The 27815-nt window shown below is 37.7% G+C and overlaps 2 protein-coding genes across 3 annotated transcripts in view; both read right to left on the reverse strand.

Annotated features, from left to right (window-relative positions):
- The window catches only part of LOC141378646 (uncharacterized), a 471123-nt gene that overhangs the window by 380333 nt on the left and 62975 nt on the right, over positions 1-27815 (reverse strand). The gene's annotated exons all lie outside the window — the stretch shown is intronic.
- Positions 1-27815, reverse strand: part of spsb4a (splA/ryanodine receptor domain and SOCS box containing 4a) — a 143329-nt gene that overhangs the window by 51069 nt on the left and 64445 nt on the right. For both annotated transcript variants that reach the window (NM_001256642.1, XM_005171293.5), the window contains exon 2: positions 14501-15374. In NM_001256642.1, coding sequence (NP_001243571.1) covers positions 14501-15206 — 706 coding nt within the window. In that variant the 5' untranslated portion in view covers positions 15207-15374. The remainder of the gene's footprint in view (positions 1-14500; positions 15375-27815) is intronic.

A 27815-nucleotide genomic window follows, 5' to 3' on the forward strand; every position in this document is an offset into this window, starting at 1 on the left:
TTTCCAATCTTCTATTGTCCAATTTTGGTGAACCTGTGTGAATTGTAGCCTCATTTTCCCATTCTTAGCTGACAGGAGTGGCACCTGGTGTGGTCTACTGCTGCTGTAGCCCATCTGCCTCAAGGTTGGACGTGTTGTGCATTTAGAGAGTCTCTTCTGCATACCTCGGTTGTAAAAAGTGGTTATTTGAGTTACTGTTGCCTTTCTATCAGCTCGAACAAGTCCGGCCATTCTCCTCTGACCTCTGGCATCAACAAGGCATTTACTGAGACCAGCCCGTCTGGCACCAACAATCATGCCACATTCAAAGTTAATAAAATCACCTTTCTTCTTCATTCTGATGCTCTGTTTGAACTGCAGCAGATTGTCTTGATCGTGTCTACATATCTAAATGCATTGAATTGCAACCATGTCATTGGCTGACTGAAAATTTGCGTTAACAAGCAGTTGGACAGGTGTACCTAATAAAGTGGCCGGTGAGAATATATATAAATCATTATGGACAGATAATCACCAATATTAAATTTTGGCCACCATCTTGATCTATGCGACCCTGAAGTCTCAAGTTGCTCAAGTATATATTTGTAACAGCCAAAATTACATTGCATGGGTCAATATGTTTCTTCTATGCCAAAACTCAATAGAATAATAAGTAAAAATCATCTTCCAAAAAGAAATTTTGCAAATGTCCTATGGCAAATATATCAAAGCTCAATGTGTCATTAGTAATGTGCATTGAAAAACACATCATTCATTCATTCTTTTTTTTTTCAGCTTAGTCCCTTTATCAATCCAACCACATCGAAATAAACCGTCAACTTATCCAGCACATGTTTTTTACGCAGCAGATGACCAGCCGAAACCCAACACTCGGAAACACCCAAACACTCTTGCATTTACACACATACACTACGGCCAATTTAGCTCGTTTAATTCACCTATACCACGTCTTGGGACTGTGGGAGAATCAGGAGCTGAAAAGCACTTCAATTAATATATATTTTATAACTATGGCCCACAGTTGTTTTCATTTTTTTTATATTTCAAATAGCTGAATCTTGGACAAACTTTGTCCCATCTGAAACCATATGTTGCTTGCTTGTTTATTCAGATATTAGGTGATGTTTCAATCCTATTTACAAAATAAATTTTATTTATGACTGGTTTTGTGGTCCAGGGTCGCATGTGCTAATGCACAGAGAACCAAACTAATACGAAAACGCTGGTTTAAGTTGTTTTTGATCCTGCTTCTGTAGAGACGTTTAGTGTAGGTGTCTTAAGAGACTCAAACATCAAAGGTAAAAATATAATACAGCTTAGCAAATATAGCTTGGGTCTTAAGGAACAGATGTGGCCCAAACAGCACTACTGAGTCACACGCTTCTCCCCACACACACACACATTGAAGTGATCCTCGGAGAACGGTAATCTCTCCTATAAGATGCAGGCGACCCTGCCAACTTAATAGGCAAGTTGGCTTCATGCTTGCGACACCATGGAGCTCTAACCTACTGACCTACATAGCAGCAATCACCACTAATCTAACCTATCTCACACAGACAGTGAGACAATATTCTGAATATATTTTAACCTGATAAGCCAATTTATTTAAAAAAAGCTAAGTTGCTTTAACTATAAATTTTAAAGGCTACTAACTGTGCTTGATTATCGCAATACATTGCTGCTTCATGTTTCATTGCATTTCATCACAAATGCAGTTTTGTATGAGATAGTAGGATGGACGTTACTAGATATGCAGAACACAGCACTGGAACAATTTTATATATAAAGCAATGTGAGGTGCATTGATTTTATCTCTGTACTCTTCTTTGTCTTTGTTCTGGCAATTACCCCTCAATGCTCTCTTTTAAGAGTTTGCTTTTTAGTGTATATAGAACTGGGAAAAACTTCATTTTCATATTACGCAGCAACTAAAATATCTGACATTTGATATATTTTTTCTATTGGTGAATTTAATTTTTACATGGAGTGGTAATGAAAACTTGTTAATGTTTTATTAATAGAATATGTTTAAATCATGTTATAATGTGTTTATTTTATTTTTATTATTATATCTTACAGTATGACTGTTACCTTGGCCAGGTTTCTCTTGTAAAACAGATTTAAAATATCAACAAGACTTATTGGTTAAATAAACAGAAAATTTATTAAAGTATTATGGAAAATAAATCGAATTATACATAAATATTTGTGATCATATGATTTCTGATTATACAATATTTGTTTGAATAGTTGTATTCTCTTTTTGTTCAACATTTCTTGTATTATTCTGCAAACTAAGGACAGCTTTTCCTAATTTTAAATAAAAATGTTGTCATTTAGAGCCTTTTTAGCAAAGAATTACCAAAAGCAGACATAGCTTCAAACATATTTACAGTCATTTTAGACAACACAAAACCAATATTTTAAATTCAAAATAGTTATTAAGAAATAAAATGCAGAACAATGAGTTTTACATAGCAAAAAAAAAAAAAAAAAAGTTATTCTGACTGATTGTCATTCTCAAAAAAAAAAAAAACTTAATAAAATAAATAAATACATTAATAAAATGAAATTGTAAAAAAGAGTCTACACAAAAAAAAATGCATTCATAACAAAACTAAAGACAAATTTGGATTAATATTTCTCAATATTGGCTACATCTGATTCCTTTTGCGCATGTCCAGGCTCCAATTTCAGCAGTGTTTTGTGACAGTTTGTGCCATGACAATTCTTGCCATTTCTTTGGCCAATTTGTTTGTTTTATGTTCAGTCCACTTAAATTTGGAAACCATTAAGTTAACTTAAGCATTGAGTTGGGACAACACGAAGGAATTCTGTTAGTCCAACTACCTAGTTTGTAGTTCCCAGCATGATTTGCACGGGATTAAATTAAGAGAGTGAAATGTTAAGTTAATAGAAAGACTTGTTAGAGTTTAATCTTCATTTTATTTTGAGAATTTAGAAGAGTTTCATGTAATGCTTTGAGTTTTGAGATTACCACCTTGCAGAAGCCCCCATGCTTTGGGTGTTGGCAGCTTAATTAGCAAAAATGCAGTTTGTTGCTTTGCTCAATGAGCAATAACTCTCCAAAAAAATTAGTTCTGGGATCAGTATCAATCAACTGTAACTAATGAAATATGCATATAATAGTTCATTTAGGATAACTTCAAATAAAACTAAGAGACTTTGAAATGTACGACACATAATGAGGACATACATGATATTATCAGACCTTTGAGTTGAAGTTAAATAAAAACACAAATGGATTTAAACTTTTATTTGATAAAATCACATTGGACCAACTCAATTGCATTTAATTGCGTAAACAGTTTTTTTAAGTTAGTGCTAAACAAACTTATTGAATGGTAATTCTTCCCTTGTTCATCTAATGAGTTATTTTTTTGAGTGCATAGTGTTTGTGTGAGTGAATGTGAGAGTGTCTAGATGTTTCCCAGTACTGGGTTGCAGCAGGAGGGGTATCTGCAATGTAAAACATATGCTGGAATAGTTGGCGGTTCATTCCGCTGTGGCAAACCCTGATAAATCATTTACAAAACAGAAAAAAAAAAAATCGATTGAATGAATTTCTCAAATTAAATGACAACTTAATTTTTTCACCCTAAAGCACACTACCAGACACACACAATTACACCAAAAACTGAAGGTCACTGGAGTTCACTCCTTTGTGTGTTTGTACATGATCAAGCAGCAACAAATCAACATGTACGCCTCTGGCATTGTGTTTACAGGACTCTCAGGCTCTGTCTATTTCTGTTCATCTTTATCTAAGACTGGCAGTAATCATCAATGTAGCGCTTGTTCTACATTCTCTGTATACCTGCCCTCGTCTCTCTCTCTCTCTCTCTCTCTCTCTTTCTCTCTCTCTCTCTCTCTCTCTCTCTGAAAATGAGAGAGTGGGAATGTGGATCAGACGCTATTGTGTGATGAATCATAGCTAAAGCTAATTGGTGTTTTAATCCCTGACAATACAGGGCACAGTGACAGCAGCCCTCTGCCAGTCAGAGAGAGAAAGAGAAAGCAGAGCTCTCCGCCATCTCCCAATTATATCTACACATTCACAATGTAGCGGCACATGTCAATTTCCCGCTCATTTCTGCGTTGGCAATTAGCACAAGTCTACATGTTGTCAAATGGTACTCTGTTCATCTTCCTCATTATAGACCACATAAAGGCGTTGGACGGCTGGCTGACCTCACGAATAGTAAAGACTTCTGGGTCGCAGACACAGCACTGAGCGATGAAGCTTGTAATATCACAAACAGTGTCACTGTCTGGTCAGCCGAAGCAGGCAGGGTGGAATGCCAAGAATGGTTGTATTTTGAGGTTGTATAATATAAAATGTTTTGATGAGTGATTTAAAAATAAGATGACTAGTTAGTTTAAAGGCTGGTTTAGAGGAAGCCTTGAATGTTTAGACGTGACTTGTTTCCTATTTCTTATGATTTCCTATTTTATTTTATTTACAGCGTAATATTTGTTTACAGAAGATATAAAAAATGCACGGTTTAAAATATTATTTACAGGATATGCAAGAGTTATTTTATTTAGAAAAGACACAGTTTATTTCCAACTTTTAATTTGAAAACATTGAAAATAATCTACTTTGTTTGCAAAAGTACAAGTTAATTAGGCAATGCTGTTGTTCAATAAATAATCATTAATAGTAGATAGTAGTGCGTTTCCTTCAATTACTTCAAAATCAAGTAATGCAGACTTCATAAAAATCTCTTGTAATAAGTGAACATGTTGTACAAAATTGTCAGTAAACTATGAGGGCAAAAAATTAAATAAATTAATTAATAAAATATTCGTTCATTAATTGAAATCGAGTTACAATATTCAAATAATCAAGATTTAATTTTTTCCAGCCTCCGGCACCTAGACTGCACCTCTGCCAAAGAAATTTGGTCATAGGAGAAATGGTCGTGCCCAACTGAGGCCCGTTTACACTTGTGCGTTTTAGTTTTAAAACAGAGTTTTAGATCAAAAATGATCCGCATCCACCCTAGCGTTTCACCTAGCGTCTCTGAACATATCTCCATCCACACTACGCCACCAAAAACGTATATCATGTGACCATTCGCGCACTCTGGCCATGCGCATTCTAGTATAAACAGAAAGCATGCGTCTCGCTCGGCATTTGGTTTTTGTTAGTCAACAAACGCCGGTTGTACATAAAACGCAATGGCAAAGAAAGCAAGAGAGGTATTTTTGTGGACAGACGCAAGGTCGAGTTGTTACTAAACGTAACAAATGAATAACTGCACAATGGTGCCCGAAACAGACAATAGTGCAAACAATGCTCCCATTTCTGTGTCCATTTTGTTGTTTACAGTACTATCTTCCGGTAGCGTTAAAGCCATGTGTTATAGTCATGTGATAGGGACTTGACGAATAAGGGAAGGATACGCAATGACACAAAAGCCCCAATCAGGTAGCGAATCTCAGCAGTCCCTCCTCCGTTTTCAGATGTCTCCGTTTTCTCATCCACACTGAAACAGAGCAGCAGCGGTTTAGAATGAAAACGGCCTCTCCAGCGTTTTCAAAATGCTCCGTTTTCGGCGTTCGAGAACTTTGCCGTAGTTTGGACAGATGGCGTAACTGTAGCAAAACTTATGCATTTTAAAACGAAAACGCATTAGTGTAAGTGGGGCCTGAGCCTGGTTTCTCTCAAGTTTTTTTTTTTCCTTCACTATCGTCAATCAGTGAAGTTTGTTCCCTGCCGCTGTTGCCACTGGCTTGCAGGGTTTGGGACTTGTGGAGCTGCGCATCGATGGATTTGCTCTTCACTGTTTGAACTCTCAGCCGTGAAAATTAAACCACACTGAACTGAACTTCAACTCTGAAAATTGGACTGACACGGTTTCAATTTACAATAATCTTCTATGGTAAGCTGTTTGACACAATATACATTGTAAGTGCCATAGAAATAGAGATGAAATTAATTGAATTTTAGGCTAAATTGCCCACCCCTATTTCAAACTAATTCAAATTGTATTTTTGTCTTTGTATTTTTTTACACTCACAATGCTGGTAGACCCATTTTATAAATCATCAAGGACGTCAGTTAAATTATTGTGTTAGACGGCCAGAAGGTGAGTAAATTAAGCAAATTAAGTGAACTGCCCCCTAAAGGCCATGGGGGGAGATTTTTACTCACACATCTCTCATAAAATCGGATGTCAATTAACATGTAGATCATTTAACTGTGGTTCTTGAGCACAACACGAACAACTAAAACACAAATACACTTCACTGAACACATAAACATGACCTATTTATAACAGCAGATTAAATATGTTTATTGATAATAACTTTAACAGTTAAATGCTATTAGTTGCTAGTTAATTAGTCAAGCTATGGTAACTCACAACCTTAACTTTTCTGAATTTGTAATGCAATAATGTGCACATTTTCTAAAGGTGCTTTTGCATTAATATTTATTCTGAAAAGTGGTATACAAACGAACTTGAATTGAAATATAATTAGAATATTTTAGACAATTATAATATATTAGATATTTTCTTTAAATAACTCATGTACATAAATGTCTAAGTTGAATCATAAGCAGCCGTTATTCCAAATATATGCAAGATCAAATTGAATGTATCAATACTATTAATACTCCAATAAAATAATACAAATTAAGAATATAATATAAAATAATAAAAGTATTACTCTATTAAAAGTATTTGGAATTTGAATTAGAATGACAAGAGGCATACTTGTAGCTCGAAGTGAATAATGGCATTGAGAAATTATGTTTGTATGTATGAACACAAATGACACAAAGATCAATAACAGCTAAATATAACAGAGGGGTGAGGGAAATGTACAGATCAAGTGTGCATCACAAGCACTGAAAGGTGAAGGCAAAACACTTAGAGCGCCCCCTTATGGTGGGTTGTAGTACAGGTCACATGCCCAGTCTATGTAAACAAATACATGAGCCATACTGTACTAAGCAACTGCAGTATGTATGATTACTGATGCATGTTTTTATTTTTATTTTTTGTGATCTACTCATGATTACTATTATACAGGGTGGGCCATTTATATGGATAAACCTTAATAAAATGAGAATGGTTGGTGATATTAACATCCTGTTTGTGGCACATTAGTATATGTAAGGGGGCTTGTAAATAACTTATGAAAGAATAAAGTTACATTTAAAACAAACCGCACCATTGCTTTTCTTGTGAAATTCCCAATAAGTTCACAAAGGTGTATCCATATAAATGGCCCAGCCTGTACAAAGACGCATTTTGCCTTCCTTTTTTTTTGTCAGTGCAAGAAAGCGGAGATGCACCATCAATCTTTTTTCATAATCTACTGTGTGTATAGACAAAATAAAAACAGACTGCAGGTAAAAATGTGAAATCACTCGAAAGAACAAAATCTGGAATAAATATACGATGTCTATCCTGCTGAATTTCGATAAATATATAATCGCATAGTCACCCATCCTAACACATCCCAAACATGTGGGTACGTGTGTGCAGTGGTGAGTCTTGTTCAGGGCCTGCCTGCTGCTTTTCATTTGCAGTGCGATGAATCACAGCGGCAGTGATAAACACTGTTCCACTGGCGTGCAGATAACTTCTCGGGGTGCTGTCACTCACACAAACAGTGCTCAGCAGAACGGGCAGACGTGGGCTCCATCGAAGCACAGAAGCGTCTTACTTCTCGCACTCTCTTTTTCTCTCTCACAAAAACCTGCTCGCAATTTGTACGCACACACTTATAATCAGACGCAAATAACTCTCTCTCACACTCGCGCTCTGTCTCACACAATCAGTGTTTCCAGGCTTCCCTCACAAGACTCTCGAGTGTTCTTGCAGAGTTACTTTCTACTTATAGGTCTATGTTATTCTCACTTATGTATGGGTTTTATAGATATGGCATATTAAAACTTAATGAGATGCTTGCTTACTAAGCAATTTCTGGACTTCACAGCAATGTTGTTGCAGAAAGAATGTCTAGGCAATAGACACAAGTCTAATAATGTCTAAAAGTATTATTTTATTAAGCAAGTCAACTGGTTTTGAAACACTATGCATGTCAAATATGTTGTTAAATTAGAAATTTCACTATTTATTTAAAAAACTGAGATTGCAGAACAATTCTAAAGCTACTAGGTCATCTTATGATGGCTAGCATGTTATCTATGTAGGCTGTTTACTACGTTTTGGAACACTTGATGAGTTTTCAGTAGCCAGTCGAGATCTAGTACCATTTCCAAATTACCAATGCATTTCAAGAGTTCACACATTGATATTACTTGATACTAATTGCAGGTTTGACATGCTGTTCGGTGACAGAACCCTGAGAATATTGAGCCCACTGCTCCCACCTGGCCATCTAGCGTGTAAGGAGTAAGGAGGTCAAAGATCAGGAAGTTCTTGAGAGCTCCCCCTGGAGGGGGAATTCTGCATAAAAATATGAAGATAAGGGAAGTAGGATGAAATTGGCTATTTGTTGTAGGCTTGGATTAATCTGTTTATCAATAATTGCAGATGAGAGTCCAGCCACAATCAATCATATTCTCCACTCAAAATTAGTTTATAAAACTTCACTTTGTGACCACTTGTGAGCGATTCCAGCGTTATGGATGTGACATTTGCAGTAAAATCTCAAAACATAAGTTGACAGAGAAAGTAAATGTTACAGTTATATTGAAACATCTGTTTATATGATATCCAAAACAACTCACCACAGAATTATGGGAGCAGAAAAATCTCTAAACATTGTATTTGGATTCCCCCTTTCCATTTCCTTTTTTTATGCTACATCAGTGGACAACAAAAGTACTATTGAACTTAAGTTATATGAGCTTAGAAGTGACAAGCTTATATATGTTTTCACTTTTTGCATATTTAGCACTGTCTGCTTATAATCAGACTGATGAAAATGCACCATAATATTAGAAGTAAATGCTCAAAAAAATGGCCTAATTAGACATTATTTCTGGACATCAAAGTCGTGTTTTGTTGTAGCTAGATAGATTAGGATTATTGCTTTATTGGGTTTAGAAAAATCATTCGTATTGTGCCCCAAAAGTAACACTAAAACAAACAGTTTAATTAGTTAATCAAATTACGAGGGCACGTAGTCCTAATATTTTAAAAATCGTTTGTTCATTCATTCGTTCATTCATTTATTGTTAGGCTGTTTTTTTTATGATGTGTAACATTACCTACAGTACAATGTATGAATTGGCCAGCCTGATCTCATGAGGAAACTTAACTATTTTGAGTTAAATGTACAATTTTAAAAAGGAGGAATGGCACCCAGACCTTAAACCTAATCGCCATTGGGGGATGAGCAAATTGTACTAAATTGTACGAATGAGATTGTACGAATTCATACAAATTAGCCACTAAAGGAAAAAGTTACGAATTTCCGTGAGATTGCGTTGGAATTAACTGCTTAATTTAGCAGTTCAATCTTTTATACAGCAGTTAATTTATTGGTATTTATATTAATTATGAATATAAAATTATATTTTGACTAACAATAATACAACATAGGAACAGTGCAATTTATAACCAATTTTTCAGAAAATACAGTAGGCATATTTCTAGCTTAATCTATCTAAAATCTACTTGAGAGCTTACTACATTCTGAGACACCATTTCTATTTTGATATTCCATGCCATTATCTCCCACAAGTGAATATAGTTTCTCAAAAAACTGCGCCTTTAACCCTTAAAAATTCTATTTAGGCCAATCAGTAGATCCGTAACAACCCCTATGATGTACAACTATTATGACTGGCAGCTATCTAGCTGCTGACAGTTTCTGCCACAGTCTTGTGTTTACGTTATCCCTTTCCATCTCTAATAGTATCCTGCTCTGAACACTTTAAACTCATAAGTATCTATTTTAAGACCTATTCACCACAGAGGAGTCTGATTCAGTCAGACGGCTCTGAGTGTGTGTAATGAAAGAAGTTTTCTGTTGTCCTCTGAGATGTGTAAGAAGGCAGTGTTGGGAGCATGCTTGCATATATATTAAAATTAAGCCTGGGGTTTAAACTGTGCTGCACATATCTAAAAATGTCACAGCTTACATTTTTTTCTCCAAACCTATCCTCCTAACTGCATTCATTATCCATTGGTTCTCTCACCCTAACCGTCGCTTGCAGCCCCATGCATTCCACAAGAAAGGAGCTCCCTGCACACAAATTACAATGTGCAAAACACCTAAAACGTGTATATAAACCCACAATCCGCTGCGCAGTTTTTAACACTGCTTGGAAAGTGTGAGATTCCAAGTGCAGCTCTGCAACCGGTCCAAAGATGGCTTTGCCAAACACCTCTCGAGATTCATCTCGCACACTCTCTCTCTCCCTTTCATTCTTTCTTTCTCTCAAGCATTACACATTGCTTCGCTCATTTCATACAATTTTCCAGCAAATAAAGACATGCTTACTAGAAGCTTTGAAAAGATTTCAAACAGACTTGGGCCACTTACTGAGGTGCTCTTTCCATATGAAAGAAAGAAAGAGGGCTCTTTCAACTTCAGACGAGGGGACGCTCAGAGTGAGACACCAGGAAATAGAAGACTCTGTAAAGAGACGCCAAGGCCAAAGCAAACTAATCCATATAAACAGGCCTGACGTGACACTGATAGGACTTTGCATTATGTGCTTACTGGGTTGCTTATTAAATTAATACTTTGAAGTTCAATGCAATGTGCAATGATGAGTTTCATAAAAGGATATCTTGCTTTTATTACTTGCACAATGGCAATTTAGCCAAGTAAGTGGAGTGAAATGTCTTATGCTGCGTTCACACCAGACATGGATGAAATGCCAAGTGCGAGTGATTTACATGTTAAGTCAATGCAAATACACGAATATTCATCCTACGGTGCATTTTGCAGGAGTGAGGCGGTGCGAATGATGCAATTTGCATGAATGAAGAAGCGCAAGTTGACTGTTTTGCTTATGATGCGAATCGCTGGAGTTGGAAAATTCAAACTTCAGAGCAGTGGTCCCCAACCACCGGGCCGCGAACCAGTACCGGTTCGTGGAACAATTGGTACCGGGCCACATATGAAATCATAAATTATTTCTGTAGAAAATATTCCCCCTGCAACTTGGTTTCTTCCACTCACCCCCGCCATCTCACGTGAAATGGACTATGCCAAAATCCACCACGGAGCGGGAAGAACGATCACTAGAATATAGCTCAGTGGTGGTTGTTGATAGTTAAAAGTTATAAAACAGGTATTACAGAGTCCAAATCAGCAGAGCATTTAAGGATTGTGCATATAACGTTATGTGTGAGTGCATCGCTAAGTAAGTACCCGAAATCATTGCAATATGTATCTATATGGAGTTTCAAATAATCATACTCATTAGGGCTGTAACATGCTAATGCATACATTAATTCGGCTATGCGGTTGTATTATTGTTAATACATTCGTCAGTTGAAATGTTTGGCACAGATATTATGTATTTAACGCATATAAGCCTTGATTGAAACATAATCAGACCGCGATTGTGCAACTAGCGCATGTGCACTGAGTTGTTCATGATTAACCTGGATGCACGAGCGTCAACCGCTGACCGGTCTGCGGTGATAAAAAGGTTGGGGACCACTGCTTTAGAGGACATTCGCACCACAATAAACAATCAGGAGCTTGAAGGGGATGACTATGACGTAGTGCCTGTTGTTGGTGTCCCAAGGGGAAATCCTCTTGCCGACACAGGACAGCAGTTCATCAAACTAGGTGCGGAAGCACAGCTGAAGCCTCCATTGTCCAGGTGTTGCTTCTGGGGGAGTTGATGAACTCAGAGCTGGGTGCTCCACTGAAAGGATCTAGTGGACTCAAGCACGGCTGCAAATGAATCTACAGTATGTTGTTTTTCAGCCTTCACAAAGCACATAAACACAGCTACTATCCCAATAAAATCCATGTTAGCCATTTAGCATTGAAGCTAGAGTCACAGGGCAGACAGGAGCCCTGCAAGAGACACAAATTTGTGTCGAATGTGATGTGAATTTGATGCGTGAATGAACCAAGTAAACTTAAAATGTTAACGTGTCTATTTATGTAATTTATCCTTGTGTTCCATGCAGCATTCACACGGGGCTTCAGTGTCAACACTTGACGGAGGGCGTGTCTGCAGTTGGAGCTGACGTGATCGTCATAGCAGAATCAGCCAATAAAATGGGTCTGCAATCGGCTACAGTCTGAGCTGGGGTATTTGCATAAAACAATCTGATTGGTTGATGCTTATATTGACACTTGAAAAGTTGAGAAATTTCCAACTTCTGCAGCAAATAACGAGCTGAAGCAGCGCCGACGGATCCACAATTCAGTTCAGCAAAAATTGACTTCATCCCGTCATTCAAAGTGAATGGGAAGCATTGACGCTAATGCCCCGTGTGAATGGGACAGTTATTACTGTGTTTTTAACATAGGAAGGGAAAGTTTAAATAAATCGTAACTCGACGCATGAACATTGAGTTGTGCATCAAATTGTTTCATTTGTGGGTGAAATTCGCTTCAGAATAGGCGTGGATTTGCCTCATTAGAAGCCCCCATAAGCGGGGCTTCAGTCTACCTGGTGACTTTAACATCATTGCTAAATGGCTAACATGTTTTTATTGAGAGAACAGCTGTACTTTGTGATTTAGGAATACTGAAAAACAGTGTTGATTTGTTCGGAGCCATGTCTGAGTCCACTTGATCCATTCAGAGGAACACCCAGGTCTGTGAGTTCATCAACTCATCCAGAAACTTTACCTCGATGATGGAACCTTTCTGTAGTGCTTCCAACAAACCCAAGCCCAGTTTATGAGCACATGTCCGATGTCAGCAGAAGAATTTCCCCTCGGAACACCAACAACAAGCACTACATCATAATCACACCCCCACATTAGAGCAAGCTCCTGATTTGTTAACCTGGAGCAAATGTCCGCTAAAGTTCAGATTTTCTGACTTGAGCTGTAATGAACAAAAGTCAAGATCTGTGATACACAAAGATGACTATTTGTACAGTTAAAGGGGACCAATGTCAATGTTATTCAACATATCTTCTTGCTTCTAACCAACAGTACAACAATGTAAGGGTGAATAACAGATGATAGCATTTTCATGAACAATATCTTTAAGCTAAAAAAACAACTATTCACAGGTACGGACATTTGAACAAGGAGTTTCTTTCATGGAGAAACAGAGCTAAATTTACAACATGACTCTCTGCATCTTCGTTCTGTAAGATGTAAGAAGAAGAAAAACACCTTGAGGTTGTGCTATCAAATAAAGCTCAGAGGGTTACAAAACATGCCTCTGGCTTTAAAATGCTGTTTCACAAACTCTCTGGCTCATACACAAACAGAGTCTGCCTGGCAGGAGCGGATTAGAAAAAAAAAAAAGTGTTTCCAAAACACATGCTGATGATGGTTGAAGGAGAGTTTCAAGCCTCTCCAAACACAGAGGCTCAGTGTTTAGGCTTCTGAATAGCGTGACAGCTCAGTGTGCTTGAAACTAATACATAATCACTTGCACAACACGCATGGCATCAAACTATACATGCACCAAATTTACAAGCACATTTCTTGTGAATATCAAAATGAGAGCTCTTCCTCATTAGCTATAATCCTATGCCAGGTGTAGAGAACAACTAGCAGTGCTTTGAGGCCTTTTGTTTCCACTGCTCTTGCTTGTTTCATTGTTCTTAACATTAATAATAAATGTATGCCTGCAGCATTGCCAGCGTACCCTGAGGGAGAAGAACCAGAATCTCTTTACAATAGTACATAAGCTACCTTGCTGACTAACTATACCTGTATGTTGAAATACTAACAATATGTGGACACACGTCATAAAATATTTGTTAAAAACAAAGTGTTGTTGCAGCTGAAACAGTAGTAGATGGGGAAGTAAGGCGAAAAGGGAACACAGCAATAGATATAATGTATAAAGCCTGGTGTATGGTCAAGGGAGGGCTTACTCTGCTGAAAATGCAGCCAGCTTGAACTTGATCTTCTGGTCAAGCTGGTGTCTTAGTTGATTTATAAAAGGATTTTGAAAACTTTTGAAAACTGAACTCTGTAAGGACACTGGATATGAGGCAAGATATCCACAAGATAGATCTGCTTGACCAGGATACCAGCTGAACATTACTTTGACCAGGCTGGGAGACCAACAAATGACCAGAAAGCTAGCTTCTTTAAAATATTCTTTCATCAGGATATATGCAATTCACAGTTTAAGCAGAAAGACACCATAATATTATCACCCTTTAGCAATTTTTCGGTTTTTTTTTTTTCGGTTAAAAAGTTGAAATAGACAGAATAGTGATGGAATTTTCCCATAAATTGCTCCAGTGCCTGACTCTTACCACTAGGCCATACTATAGCAATTCACTTTACAAAATCTCAGAGCTGACATCAAGACCTTTAAAGCAAGACAATTATTCAGGTATAGCTAAGTAACTTAAGAGAAATTCTGTACTTACGATCTAGGCCGTTGATGTATCGCATGGTGATCTCACAGTGCCCCCATACCGCACTGACAATGGGGTACAGCTTTTTGCCCTTAAGACCTCTGAAGGCCACTCCAAGGTACTGTCCGTCCACCATGAAGCTCAGTGTGCCCTCGTCCATGTCCAGCACCACCATCAGTGTATCTGGTAGCACAAAAGCCTCCTCTGGCTCCAGGAAGCTTGGATATGTGGGTGCAGAAGAGGCCGGCCGGTTCTTACTGTTGTGGTAGAGCTTGTTACGTCCCAGGTCCCAGCCCCAGGACTCACTATCGCTGCCCACTAAAGAGGTGTACCCTACAGAGTGCAATGGGGCATCTCCTGTGGCCACACCCACCACAGCATGCGTGCCCCTTTGCCTAGCAGGCCAATGGATCCTCCAAACATGGAGTCCTCGTGTGTATCCCACCCGTCCACGAATGCCATCGGTACTTTGGGCAACTGGGTGCCGATGGAAGGTAAGTTTGTCATCGTCCTTAATGAAGATGTTAAGGGAGCGGTCGTCCGAGTTCCAGGCATGCCGAAGCTGTTGCTCATATGAAGCAGGAGGCATGTCCAGGAGTAGATCCAGTCGGGCTGGCTTGAAGAAATCTGGCCCTCTCAGTTCCCTCCTCAGGGGCCTGAAGGACGGCTCCCCTCGCACATCTACGGACTTGATACTCCCTGAGATTTTCTGGCCCATGGCTTGGCTGGCTGGAAAGGGGTAGGGAGGAGGGGAGAGGGAAGGGGTTGCTCAACGCAAGGGCTGGGCTTCCGGAGTCCGCCGTTACCTCATCAAAGCATCAAGACATCAGCCCCCAAACACATGTCAGTATCTGGCAGTAGAGAAAGTGCCAGCCTTACTGAATCCCTAGGAGAAAACACAAAAACACACCATGTCATTAAAACAGAGAGTGGTCTGGAACTACTAAATGTGAATTCTCAGAGGTGCTGAGGATAAAATAAGAACAGAAATAAAGGAAGAGCAAAAATTTTATGAGCTGGAAGAGATGATCAGGGCTCTGCTGCCAACTGCAGTCTGACAGAGTGAGAGATCGCCATGGGGAAGGATGTAATAATGAGGGCCGCAGGTGAGAAAGAGACACCTTCTCTATGACATACAGAAACACCAAGCCCGCACATATTCACACTTGACAAGACATGTCACCTATAGCTCAAAAAAACAGCCCAGCTTATCTCAATACAGAGCAGTACAGACCCACATATTGCATTTAAAAAAATATTAATTGCTATCTATTCAAAACTGCCAACCTTTACAAACAAACTGTATGAAAAATGAAAGGCCCTGTCTGCTCTCTGACATTTCTACAGATTCCATCACTTAGCAGAAGTATTTTAATAAGGCACTTTTTAAAAAAGAGTGAATAAATAAATAGATAGAAAAAAATATCTTGGAGTAAAAAGGAGCTCTGCTTGCATATGCCAAACCTGCTGCCATAATATGTAGGTGTCCGCCAGACCATGGCCAACGTATCCAAGTGATTTTACAGTATTGATTTGCAGTTGCTATTGTGTTTTGGGAGGTTTCTAAGATGTTGCTTGGTGTTTGGTTAAGGTTGGTTTATACTTTTGTGTCAACTGATCGGCGTGACCCATGTAGCCTGCTTTGCGCGTAGTCGTGCATTTATACTTCTGCATGCTGTTTGTGTTGCCCTACAATAACACTTCCGAAATGCCCGCTCGCAGTTAGTTATGCTTCTCTGGGTTGAGTTTCTTCGCAGGTGTTTTTTTTTTCTTTTCTGAATGCTACAAGTAGCTCAAACTCGCTCATTCAGAGGCGAAAACTGGCTCCTTTACGCCACTCGACACTTGTTTTTTTTTTTTTTTTGCTCCATTGGGCTCGGGGCTCTCAGCACCGGCCATGCTCGTCACCACTACCAAGCTGACTAATCACAGAGCTTGCGCTACACATTATTGCAACGTGTAGTTACATTTTTTGAGAGGTGCGTGTCAGCGTCGGCATCAGCCATGGTGAGGGCTACAGTATGCAATTGCGTATGGGCTGTGCCAGAGCATACACGTGTGCTTGATGCAGAAGTATAAATCAGCCTTCAGGTGTTCTGTGTGGTTGCAATCTGGCTCAAGTCAAAGTCCCAAATCTCCAATATACATGTATAATCGTTTCTAAATATGGCCATTCAATGCCTAAATACCAATGTAAATCTTTTGGAATATTTGGATATTAATTTGATTTATAAAGCTGATTACTTGTCCCTCCAAAGAGATGAACAATCTGTAACACAAAATGAATGTGACAAGATATGTGCTGAATTTTATTACTTCAGTTCTCTTTACTAGAAATCGATTTAAAAAGGAAGAATGCCAAAAATGTAACATTATTTCCAGGTTCCTAGGAGAAAGTGTGAGGGAAGAAACAAAAGAGAGAGATTCGGTTCACATCAGCTTCAATGTCACAAAACTACTGCCACATTAAAAGAGCATTTGAGATTGTGCTGGAGATGAGAGTCTGATGAATGAAACATTAGCAGTAACTTCCTGCAACAGTAAGTGACGCAACATCTTTTCCCGGAATAAGAGAGTCTCATCCCAAGGAGAAGCACTAGAAAAAAGACAGTTGGGGTATGTTTACATAAACTATGTCATTGTGTCTACAGCAGGTATGCTATTTGTGACGTATCAGTTCCTTCCAAACTATACACTTCCTCAGCAGTATGTGTAGTGTTACTCACAGGATGTCAAAAAGTTTTAGTCTGAAACTTTTAAAAACCCAAAATAGTTATGTACAGTAGCAATCGGATGTGCAGCTATGCAGACTCGAGCGCAAAAGTCCCTCGAGAAGTCCCAGAAGTCATTGCATAAACACTAAAATTAAAATTTTTATAAAGGCATAAACACATTAAGGGTGTTCATTTACTCAAATTCAATGGCTTTTATGGATAGAATATATTGTGAAAAGGGGGAAAAACAATAAATTGTTGTATGACTGCTTTAATGTTTAAATCATTTTCCATTAAAATGCGTAAAAGTCATGTGATCATCAGGAAGAACCATGGAAAAACGCAGCATCTTATTACCCAGCACGCATTCTCTGTTCTCATGGTCTACTGAGTTCGTTCTTTCTTAGGTAACTTGGCTAGATCGCTCTCTCTTGCATTCTTGGAATTAAGAACCAGCCAAAGTTTTTCAAAGCTTCGAAACAACTGAACCAAAAGTAGAGATTCACCACTGTGGACAATCTGAAGGCCACGTGATTCATGTTAATTGTATATTATTAAAGAGATCGCCCCCTAGTGGAGAGCCATTGAATTTATTTATTTTTAATATTTCACTTATGATGTAATGTGCGCTCCGTTTACTGAAATCATGTGACCTTGCTAATTTGGTACAAGCTCTAAAATCACTGATTCATCCTTAAATGGTTGTCATGAAGCAGTTCTTTAAAAGCAGTCATCACTAACATGTGGTACTAATCAGGTATACATCTACATTTCAGTACAGAACAAAATGCAGCATAGATTAAAATAAACGTTTTCAGTTAACATGATTAAATTCTGAACAACATTTTTGAGTTTGAAGATTGTGTTTGATTAATTTATCTTGTTAGCCTGTGTCATGTTAGACTACTACTATTTTAGAATACAGCTCATTACTGGACAAGCTAAAAAAAGAGCTCAGCTACAGCACACTATTAAAATATGTAGCGGAGTCCATGTTGCTACTTTTAGCTGCTCTCCAGCAGTGCCAGACTACATATTCTCTCTTTGTCAGACAACCCAAGCTGGTAGGTCACCGCCACAAAGAAAAAAAAAAAGGTCAAACATACTGTACTGTACACGCACACAAACACACCTCTGTCAGACTCAACACACTAAGGTCAAAGAGAAAGACAGACAGGAAAAGAGGGAGCTCAACTCAGACATCAGGAAGGAGGGTGGTCAGACGGCCAGACAGTCAGATGTCGGAATCCTGGGTAAGTGTTACCAATATTAAAGGAAAAATAAATGAGGTCATGAAAGAAGTGGGATAGAATGTGAATGAGAGAGAGAGAGAGAGAGAGAGAGAGAGAATGAATGAGCAGGAAAGAGAGCGACTGCTGCCCTAACATGCCACTCACAGCTATCATAACATGTGCTAGGAGTCGAGGTGTTAGGTTTTCCGTATCATATTTCAGCGTTGGAGAGGCTCCCGCGGCAGGGCACAAAGGCTTTCACAGACTTGCCGTCGTGCCGAGCCACACTAATGCGTTTCATTCAGGTTGTGTTTGGATCACACACATCAGTTTAGCTAACATTTCCTCACTCGAACCGCTGTAGTCACTAATAACAGTAATAAACACCGACGCAAACATAATTACGCTGTTTGTCTGGGAGTTGTAGACAGAGTTTTAAACACTGTTCACACATTAGGTAATTACATGAAGGCTTGTAAAACAGGCAGGAAAAAAGAAACGGCTGAGAAAAATACCTACATACAAAAAGCTTTTTCACGGATCAATTCAATCCATTAAGGACCATTTTGAGGCTGGAAATGTATAAATCTGACACGGCGCGCTTCCAAAATGTCAACGTCAAGCTTACTATTATGACACATTTCTATTTTTATGTTTATATGAAACAATGTATTATAGCTTGTGTATTGAATTTCCCCCGAAAACAGCTTGATTATTCTCTGCTTATAGTGAAGATGGAGGAACTAATAATAAATAGACAGACAGACAAGGGTGGTGCGATTAATCAAAATTGAATCTAAATCATGATTTGAAATGTTGCGATTAGCAAAAAATTGCAAAAAAGGGAAAATGATGTAATTATGTAAATTTATCACAAAAAAAATTAAAAATGCACGTAAGCAGGGGTGGATTTAGTTATTTTGGGGCCCTAAGCAATTACAGGCATGGGTCCCCAACAATCCTAATATGCACCCACTGTATTTTTATTCATTTATTTTTTATTTATTCATCACTCAATCTACTGTTCTACATTTGTATTTTAAAGCAATCCTTACATTTAAATGATTTGTTTTCTTAAGTTCCTAGGGCGTAGTGGCCACATACGTGGACAGCACGTTTTAGCTCTTAAGTGGCTATTTAAAATACTTTGAATGTTTTATATTTTGTTACAGACATACCGTCTTATCCTGCAACTGTTTTGCAGCATATATGAAATGTCCCAAACCCTATTTTTAACTGTCCAAAAATAGTTTTTACTCTCCGATGGTCAAAACATGTTCAAAAAATTTTTCTATGTTTAATATGCATAACGAAACAGTCAGGGAAAAGTGTTTTATGTAAATTTGGACCACGAGTCCACATATATGGACATTGTTTTGTTTTTTTTACCTAAAAGTACATCATATTAAAAGATGATACTTAGGTTTTTTACTCTAATTAGGTTTCAATAAGCCCAAATAGCAAACTTTTTTTTTTTTTTTTTTTTATAAACTTTATTTATTGAACACAAGTGGAAAGCATTCGTATACAAATGTCCAATTTCTGCTTTTCTTTTTTGAACACTTTTGTAAACATTCAACCCCAAAACCCCCCACCCATCCAAACACTTTTCTTGTAAAACGTATAACAGAAAACGGAGGGAAAAAAAATAAATAAATAAAATAAATAAATAAAAATAAAATATTAACAATAAAACAAAAATAATGATGATAGTACAATTTAAGATACATTCATAAATGCTTTCAAATAAATAAATAAATGAAACAAAATAAATACATTAGCTAGTTACATCAATAATAATGATGTGCTACCTACTTCTTAGTTATTATGGTTTTAGTTGTGCTGAGGTTAAACCAATGCGTCTAGTTTAGGGCATGACTGTTCCGGAGAAAAAAATGCTAGACTAAAAGAAAAAAATAATAATAGTAATTCCGACCATAAAATGATTTCTTAAATAATCACCTCCAGAGGCGTTAAATCATCAAAATAATTTAGTAGTGGCCTCCAATGAATATAAAACTTGTGAGGCGAGCCTCTGAGAGAGAACTTAATCTTCTCCAATTTCAAAAGACTTAAGATGTCGTGTAACCAAACTTTGATTGAGGGTGGTTGTTTCGATTTCCACATTAAAAGAATTCTTTTGCGAGCAACAAGGGAGGAAAAGGCAATGACATTATTTTGAATGTTTGTGACATGAAGATCATCTGGGGTTTTTCTAAAAATAGCGATGTGAGGGTTTGGGTTTAGATTAATGTCCAAGATATCCGAGATTGCCTTGAAAAATAACCGCCAGAATTCAGACAATTTAGGGCACGACCAGAACATATGAGTGAGGTTACATGGGGTCTGTGAGCACCTATTACATTTATTATCTAATTTGTCTGGATAGAGCTTTGAGAGTTTCTCCTTGCTATAATGTAGTCTGTGGAGGACCTTAAATTGTATGAGTGATAGCCTGGCACAACTAGAAGATGAATTTACAGCATTTAAGGCCTCCTCCCAGAAATTGTCAGAGAGATTTAATTGAAGTTCTGATTCCCAATCCATCTTAATTTTATTTAGGATAGATTCGTTAGCTGGAGAGAGTAGATTATATAAATATGAAATACGGCCTCTTGTCAAGTTTTTGGCTTTAATGATCAAGTCTATCCCACTAGGTGTTGGGATATGCGGGAATGAAGTTGTGTGTGTTCTTGCAAAATCGCGTAGTTGGAAGTATCGGAAAAAGTCTGATCTGTTTAAACTAAATCTAGAAATCAGCTGGTTGAAGCTTGCAAATAAATCTTCAAACTTTTGTTTTTAAAACTAAATATTTACCTGACTTGACTGCTTGTCTGCTCCATGATTGGGAGCGTGAAGACACGACCCTCACAATAGAAAATCTACATATATAAAACTTATAGAAGCTTTTAGATATTTTTTAAAGCCCTGAAGACTGGTTTATACTTCTGTGTCGCGTGATCGGCGTGACCCCACAGCCTTGCACGTATTCATGCATTTATACTTCTGCATGCTGTTTGTCTTGCTCTGTAATAACACTTCCGAAATGCTAGCTGGCAGTAAGTTTTTATCTCCCTCTGTATCGAGTTTCTTCACAGGTGTTTTGTTTTTTCTGAACGCTACCTTAATGTACAAGTAGCTAAAACTCACTCTTTCAGAGGCAGAAGCTGATGGACGTGCAACAACTTTAATCGTAAAATAAACACAAAACAGAATTTTACTTCCGGAGCTCCTTCATGGGACTTGACACTTGTAAACAGTCGCTCCATCAGGCTCACGGCTCTCAGCACTGCCCATACTTGTTACTTGTTATCACAAGCTTGTGCTACATGTCGTTGTGAAGTGCAGCTACATCTTTTGAGAGGCAAGGGGTCTGCGACTGCGCAGAGGCTGCGCCGAACCATTCATGTGCGCTTGATACAGAAGTATAAATCAGTCTAAAGCAGCCGCTTAAGACTGGTTTATACTCCTGCGTTGAGTAATCGGCGAGACCCACGGCGCAAGCTTTGCGTGTAAACACTCAGTCCAACGAGTTCGCACAGCTCTCGTGCCACCCACATTGGTCACAGCTACCAAGCCGACCAATCACAGAGCCTGTGCTATGAGTCGTTGCAACGTGTAGTTACATTTTTTGAGAGGTGTGCATCAGCCTCGTCGAGGGCTATTTGACCTTGTGAAGGTTGCTATAGTATAGTATAAATCAGCCTTTACTTCGCTTATTGCTTAAATCCAACCATGTACTCGAGAGCAAGTGCTTGACTGTCCACTTTTTATGGCCAATTAAATGAGAACACACTCACTCTGCCCAATCAACATTGCTCAAAACAAACATGCGTACCATTCACCATTAAGAAACAAACAAAAGCAGCGTTAGACTAATAATGATGTCTTCCTTATCAGACGGCTGAAAAAACTGATTTCTTTCACCACTGATTGAGTTTAGAATAAATTCAGATATATTATCACTTGCCTGCTCTTGAACAGACTGAGCGCTCAAGATTCGCTCTTCTTGTCTTGACAGTGGACTCTTCTAGTGTTGCGTCAGGTAACATAATTTAACACTTATGTTCATATTTTCAAAAGTATTATCACATAAGAATGTATACAGCTGACTTTTTGTGAAAAGAAGCACAGAATTATTGAATATAAAATATCTAATTACTACACACACTATATATACGGTAGGCTTATATTTATATAGACAGCTAATAAATATGTTTATATACAGATAAAGTATGTTGCATTTCTTTCGGTTAAAATTTGTGCTGCATACTATTGAGAATATTGAGCAGTTAAAGGGATAGTTCACCCAAAAATAAAAGTTAATACTCACTATTTATCTACCCTCATGTGGTTTCAAAGCTTCTGTTTCTGACAAATCCTATGGATGTCAATGGTTACAGGTTTTCAGCTTTTTAAAAAATCTTCTTTTGTGTTCAACGGAAGAAAGAAACTCTTTTGAAAGGTTTGAAAGGATGAGTAAATGAAAGAATTTTCATTTTTAAATGAATTATCCTTTTAAATTAAATCACAAATCAAATCAAGATAGCAAGGTCAGTCTTTTTTTCCCAAATCACACAGCCCTAAACAACAATATGACAGACAGAGAGACAGAATGATAGAATAAACAAGTAGATAGAGAGAACAACAGATGCAATGCAGCAGAGTGCCTGAGTCAAACTGTAAGACAGTGACCGCATGGCATGACTGTACCGTGCCTTCAGGCGTTACACTGCTGATATAAATGCCAACATCAAGCAGAGAAGTGAAGAAAAACGTGCACTACATCAATTACACTCGCTCTCCTCAGGGGTAATGATCCCAAACCATATGAGACACGACTAATGTAAGTATAACAACCTCATTCTAATGGACCGTTGATGTGCTGTCTCCATCTGCTTACCCATGCGAGACAAGACTACATATAAAAACGGTCTGCCAGGGCTGTACGTCTCTGCATGGGAAACTGCCCATTTGTGCTGACTTATCTATTGGAAAAACAAAAGCACCGCTGGTGAGCGTGTCGCTGGGATAGGACTGCTATAGCTATAAGTCAAAGAAAAGTCAAACCAAACCTAGTGTAATTGTGCCTTGTGGCTCTTTTGAGCTTGTACTTTAGCCTTGTGTCTTCAATCAAGCCAAATGTGCGATTTTTTTTCTGTTTAGAAGCCATTTTGGGCTACTAAAATAAAGATGAAGAGGCACATTTAGTGGACACAAAACATTTTTTGGGGTAATAAACATCTTCCTCATTTTGCAATTCCACATTCAAGGCTCTATTTGTTTTGCTCGGCCTATCATAAAGATAGCCGTCTTTGTTTTCAGCCGCGCGTAATTGAATTTTCTGCCACTGTGTTGCGTGTTTGGCGAACGCCCCGGGACACAAGAGCTTGTAACTGTTCTGCATGACTAGAGGAAATGATAATATCACAGACCCTAGGCTGCTCACTTTAAAGGCCAGAATGCTGTTTTATACAATAGTTAATACTGTGGATCTGTACATGCAATCTGATGTGTTGCATTTGGAAAGCATTTACACTGAAAACACATGAAAGTGTAAATATATCCATTTGACTCAGCAAAATTGTTCATATCATTCCCACACTGTAAAAGCCAAAAAGTTAAGGTAACTCTGACTTAGCCACTCCCTTACATAATTAAGCTCGGTGTTCTAAATTGATTCCATTCTGGGCTGAAATATTTAAAACTCTATCTAATATTTCATTGTGAATTAGTTTTCGACCCACTTTTGGACATATTTGGAATTTCAAGCAAAACAAGGTCACTCCAGGACTCATCAAAACAAATGTGTCTTACGGCCTTATTGTGGCAAAGCTGATGCTAAAGTTTTGGAAATCAACAGAATCACCATCATTTAGATCTTGGCTGGAAGAATTAACTGAATTAGCACATTTGGAAAGGATCAGATTTCTTATGGCAAAGAAATTGAAATAATTTGACAAGATTTGGTCTCCTCTTCTCCTCTTGAAAGTGTAGGTTGAATACTCAGATAGTGAAGGTCACAACAACAGTACTGCATAAGCTTTAGCCCCAGGGATGGGGTAGGTTCTAGGGGCTGGACGTTTTGTGTTTTTTGAATAGTGTATTTTGGGTCTATCCTAATTATTTATGCCTTTTTTATTTCATTTATTTATTTTAAATTTTTTACTTTAAGTTATTTAATTTGATTAATTATTTTCAGCAAAAAAAAAAAATAAATAAATAAATAAATGTCAGTCCCACCCACATTCGTCAGTGCTTCCAAGCCGACCAATCACAGAGCTTGCACTATTTATACTTCTACATCAAGCGCATGCGTATGCTACGGTGCAACCTATGTGTGGACGCATAGCCCTCGCTGTGGCTGTCGGCACCTCTCAAAAAATGTAACTACACGTTGCAACGACGCATAGAGCAAGCTCTGTGATTGGTCGGCTTGTGACGCTAATGAGTGTGGGCGGGGCCGAGAGCCACGCGAATCCGTTGAATCGAGTGTTTACAAGTGTTGAATCCCGTAAGGAGCTCCAGATGAAAAGTTTTGTTTTGTTTACCTTATGATTAAAGTTGTTGCACGTCCGCCGATTCCCGTCTTAAAATGAGCGTATTGAACCACTTGTTCATTAAGAAACTGTTCAGAAAAAAACAAAACACCAGCGAAGAAGCTCTACACAGAGGAACATAAACACCTCACTGCTCACAGCGCGCAGAAGTATAAATGCACGGCAACGCTTTACTGTAGACATTTCCTTGAGTAAAAAAAAAAAATTGTCTGAAATTTTCTGTCGTACACCACACCAACCATTGGTACCCCTTTAGGCAGTGGAAACGCAAGCTTGATAAACGTGACCTGGACAAACCTGTACCGTACTGTACCTGAAATAACGAGGTATTTAATTAACTTATTACCTTCAACACTGAGTTCAATACTCTTTTCAAATGAGTAGAACTAACTTTGTCAATTGGAGTTAACAACAGATTTGATAAAGTGGACTGTTAAGTTTTACAGTGTATTAGTCAAGACTCGGAAGCCAAATGTAAATTTTCTTTGCAGGGAAATAGAGTTTTAATAACTCATACAGTAAGCCATTAAAAACAGACCTCCTGTGAACTCCGCTTGTTAATCGATGATATAAGCTTCTATCCCAGCAATGAGTTTGCAGTATTTTCAAATATTTTTTATTATTATTAAACTGCAGGATAAAAATACACACACAGTTATACAAAGCACCTCAAAACTTTTAATGACGAGTCATAGGAGGCCACAAAAAGTGCAACAGTGCAAAAAAAATGCTAAACGTTTCAGCAAAAAGCTCTTCCTCTGTGCAAAAAAAACCCTCATGGACATCAGAAAATATATGCAGCTGCAAAATCTCAATATACAGACACCACTGTAAAAAAAATATATGATCAATTAGTCATGACAGCATATGTTTTTAGCTCATTGTAATTTATTAAACCAAGTTAATAATGTTCTAACTTAATTTTAGAAGTTTTGTCAGCTGTTTTAAGTCAGTTAAACGCAATATAAGTTTAATAAACTCATAAGGTTAATTCGATTCAGCTTAAAAATTTAAGGCTACCAGGATTATCTTATTCCTGCTGTTTTCATTCATCAGCTTGGATCCAACAACTAACGGTTGTATTATTTTGTACAACTGGCGCAGTGCTTTTTCTTTGACTTTTCATAAATAGTTGTGCTTGACAGCTGTATTCATTGAGAAAAATCCCATTACATGAGCACAACAAGAAAACCATATTAAAACAGCTTGATGGGAAGGCAAACTTCCATAAAGCGCTGTATGACATAATTGAAATGGCCTAGCTACATTTTTACATCTCATAAACATACATTTTTCAAACACTCAAAAGGGTTTGTACACTGCAAAAAGTAATTGCTGTTCTCACTAATAAAATTAAGTGCAGTTAACTTATTATAAATAAGTTTGTTCACCTTACAATATTTAAACAAGTAATCCCAACTTTGTTGCACAGAAATAGACTTAAGTAATCTTGACTAACAATAATATGTATTTAGAACTTTTGAGTGGTCATGTGTCAAAAGCATGTTAATGATAGAGAATGGTGATGAGGGAACTGAGGAAACGGGTGGAAGAATTAAAACAAGTATAATCAGACATAAGCATAATAAATCTGAGCTTTTTCAAATGTTTGATGTTAAAAATATATAAATGTATTATAATATTTTAATATTAATACATTTAATAATTTTAGTATGCAGATGCTAAATGTTTACAAGGCCAGTTGCATTGCTTTTCATGCTGATAGCTGTAAGTTTTAAGACATGTATAGACTGTTTAGGGTGATTGATGTGATGCCTGATTAATCTATGCCTGTTTACATTGTACAGTATTTAGACAATAAAAATGTTTTAGTGTAGGTGTTGGTTTTTGTCTTTACTTAAATATTTTAGTTCAGCTTACTTGATCATTTTAAGACAATCGGTTTGCTAATATCTTCCTAGTAATGTGAACAGAAGTTAAAACTTTTGAGTCAACAGTGCTGAAGTTTACCTTAAGAAGTTGTACGTACAAACTGTCTTAAGTGTTGCTAACTTAAAATTAATATATTGCTTAAAAAAAAATTGAGGAAACTGCCTTAAATTTCCAAGGAAGGTCAACTTTTAGTCCATTTATCATCTAAAAATAGTGAAGGTGTTACTATCAATTAGAAATAAACTTCCAATAACCTAATAAAAAAAAAAAACAATAAACTTGTACTATGACTTTTCATTGAAGTGTATAATTATTAATGTTTTACTGACAAAAAAAAAGAGAGAATACAAACCAAACACATTTCTATGTCACAAAATATAGAGACTCAACACAAATCAATGGTAGAGTTCAAATATGTTAACCAGCATTTATTTACTGTAAATTTTAGTTAGACAAGCTGCCATTCTTCTACAAAAAAAAAAAAAAAAACTCAGCACAAACTTATTTACTCCTTGTTTTGGACTAATTTTTTAACTGATGCCATACAGGTTTAGTGTTTAACTGTATCCCAAACAACACACATCTAAATCAACAGAGCCGACCTGTGTGATGTGTTTCTGTGTGTTTATACTGTTTAGTCTACTGGCCTTTACTGTGTACATCCTCATGTGAATTTGTTTATGCTTCAGCACCCGTCAGACCCTCACCAGGGCCTCTGAGGGGCTTGCGTTTCACTTCAGGAAGGTTGGAGAGGGGGTTGTGATTGAGCGAGCGCCTGGTGCCTGGACCCTCGCCTGCGTTACCCTGGTCACCATAGACGTGATGGACACACACACCTCTAGCCACCGGTGGCTTTGATGAGTAGGAACACACATTCGCCATCTGTTGTTTATCTTTGCATCCTCTCGCTCTCCAGTTCATCGGGAGC

Source organism: Danio rerio, chromosome 2, assembly GCF_049306965.1.
Source record: "Danio rerio strain Tuebingen ecotype United States chromosome 2, GRCz12tu, whole genome shotgun sequence".
In the NCBI taxonomy this organism is placed as follows: Eukaryota; Metazoa; Chordata; class Actinopteri; order Cypriniformes; family Danionidae; genus Danio; species Danio rerio.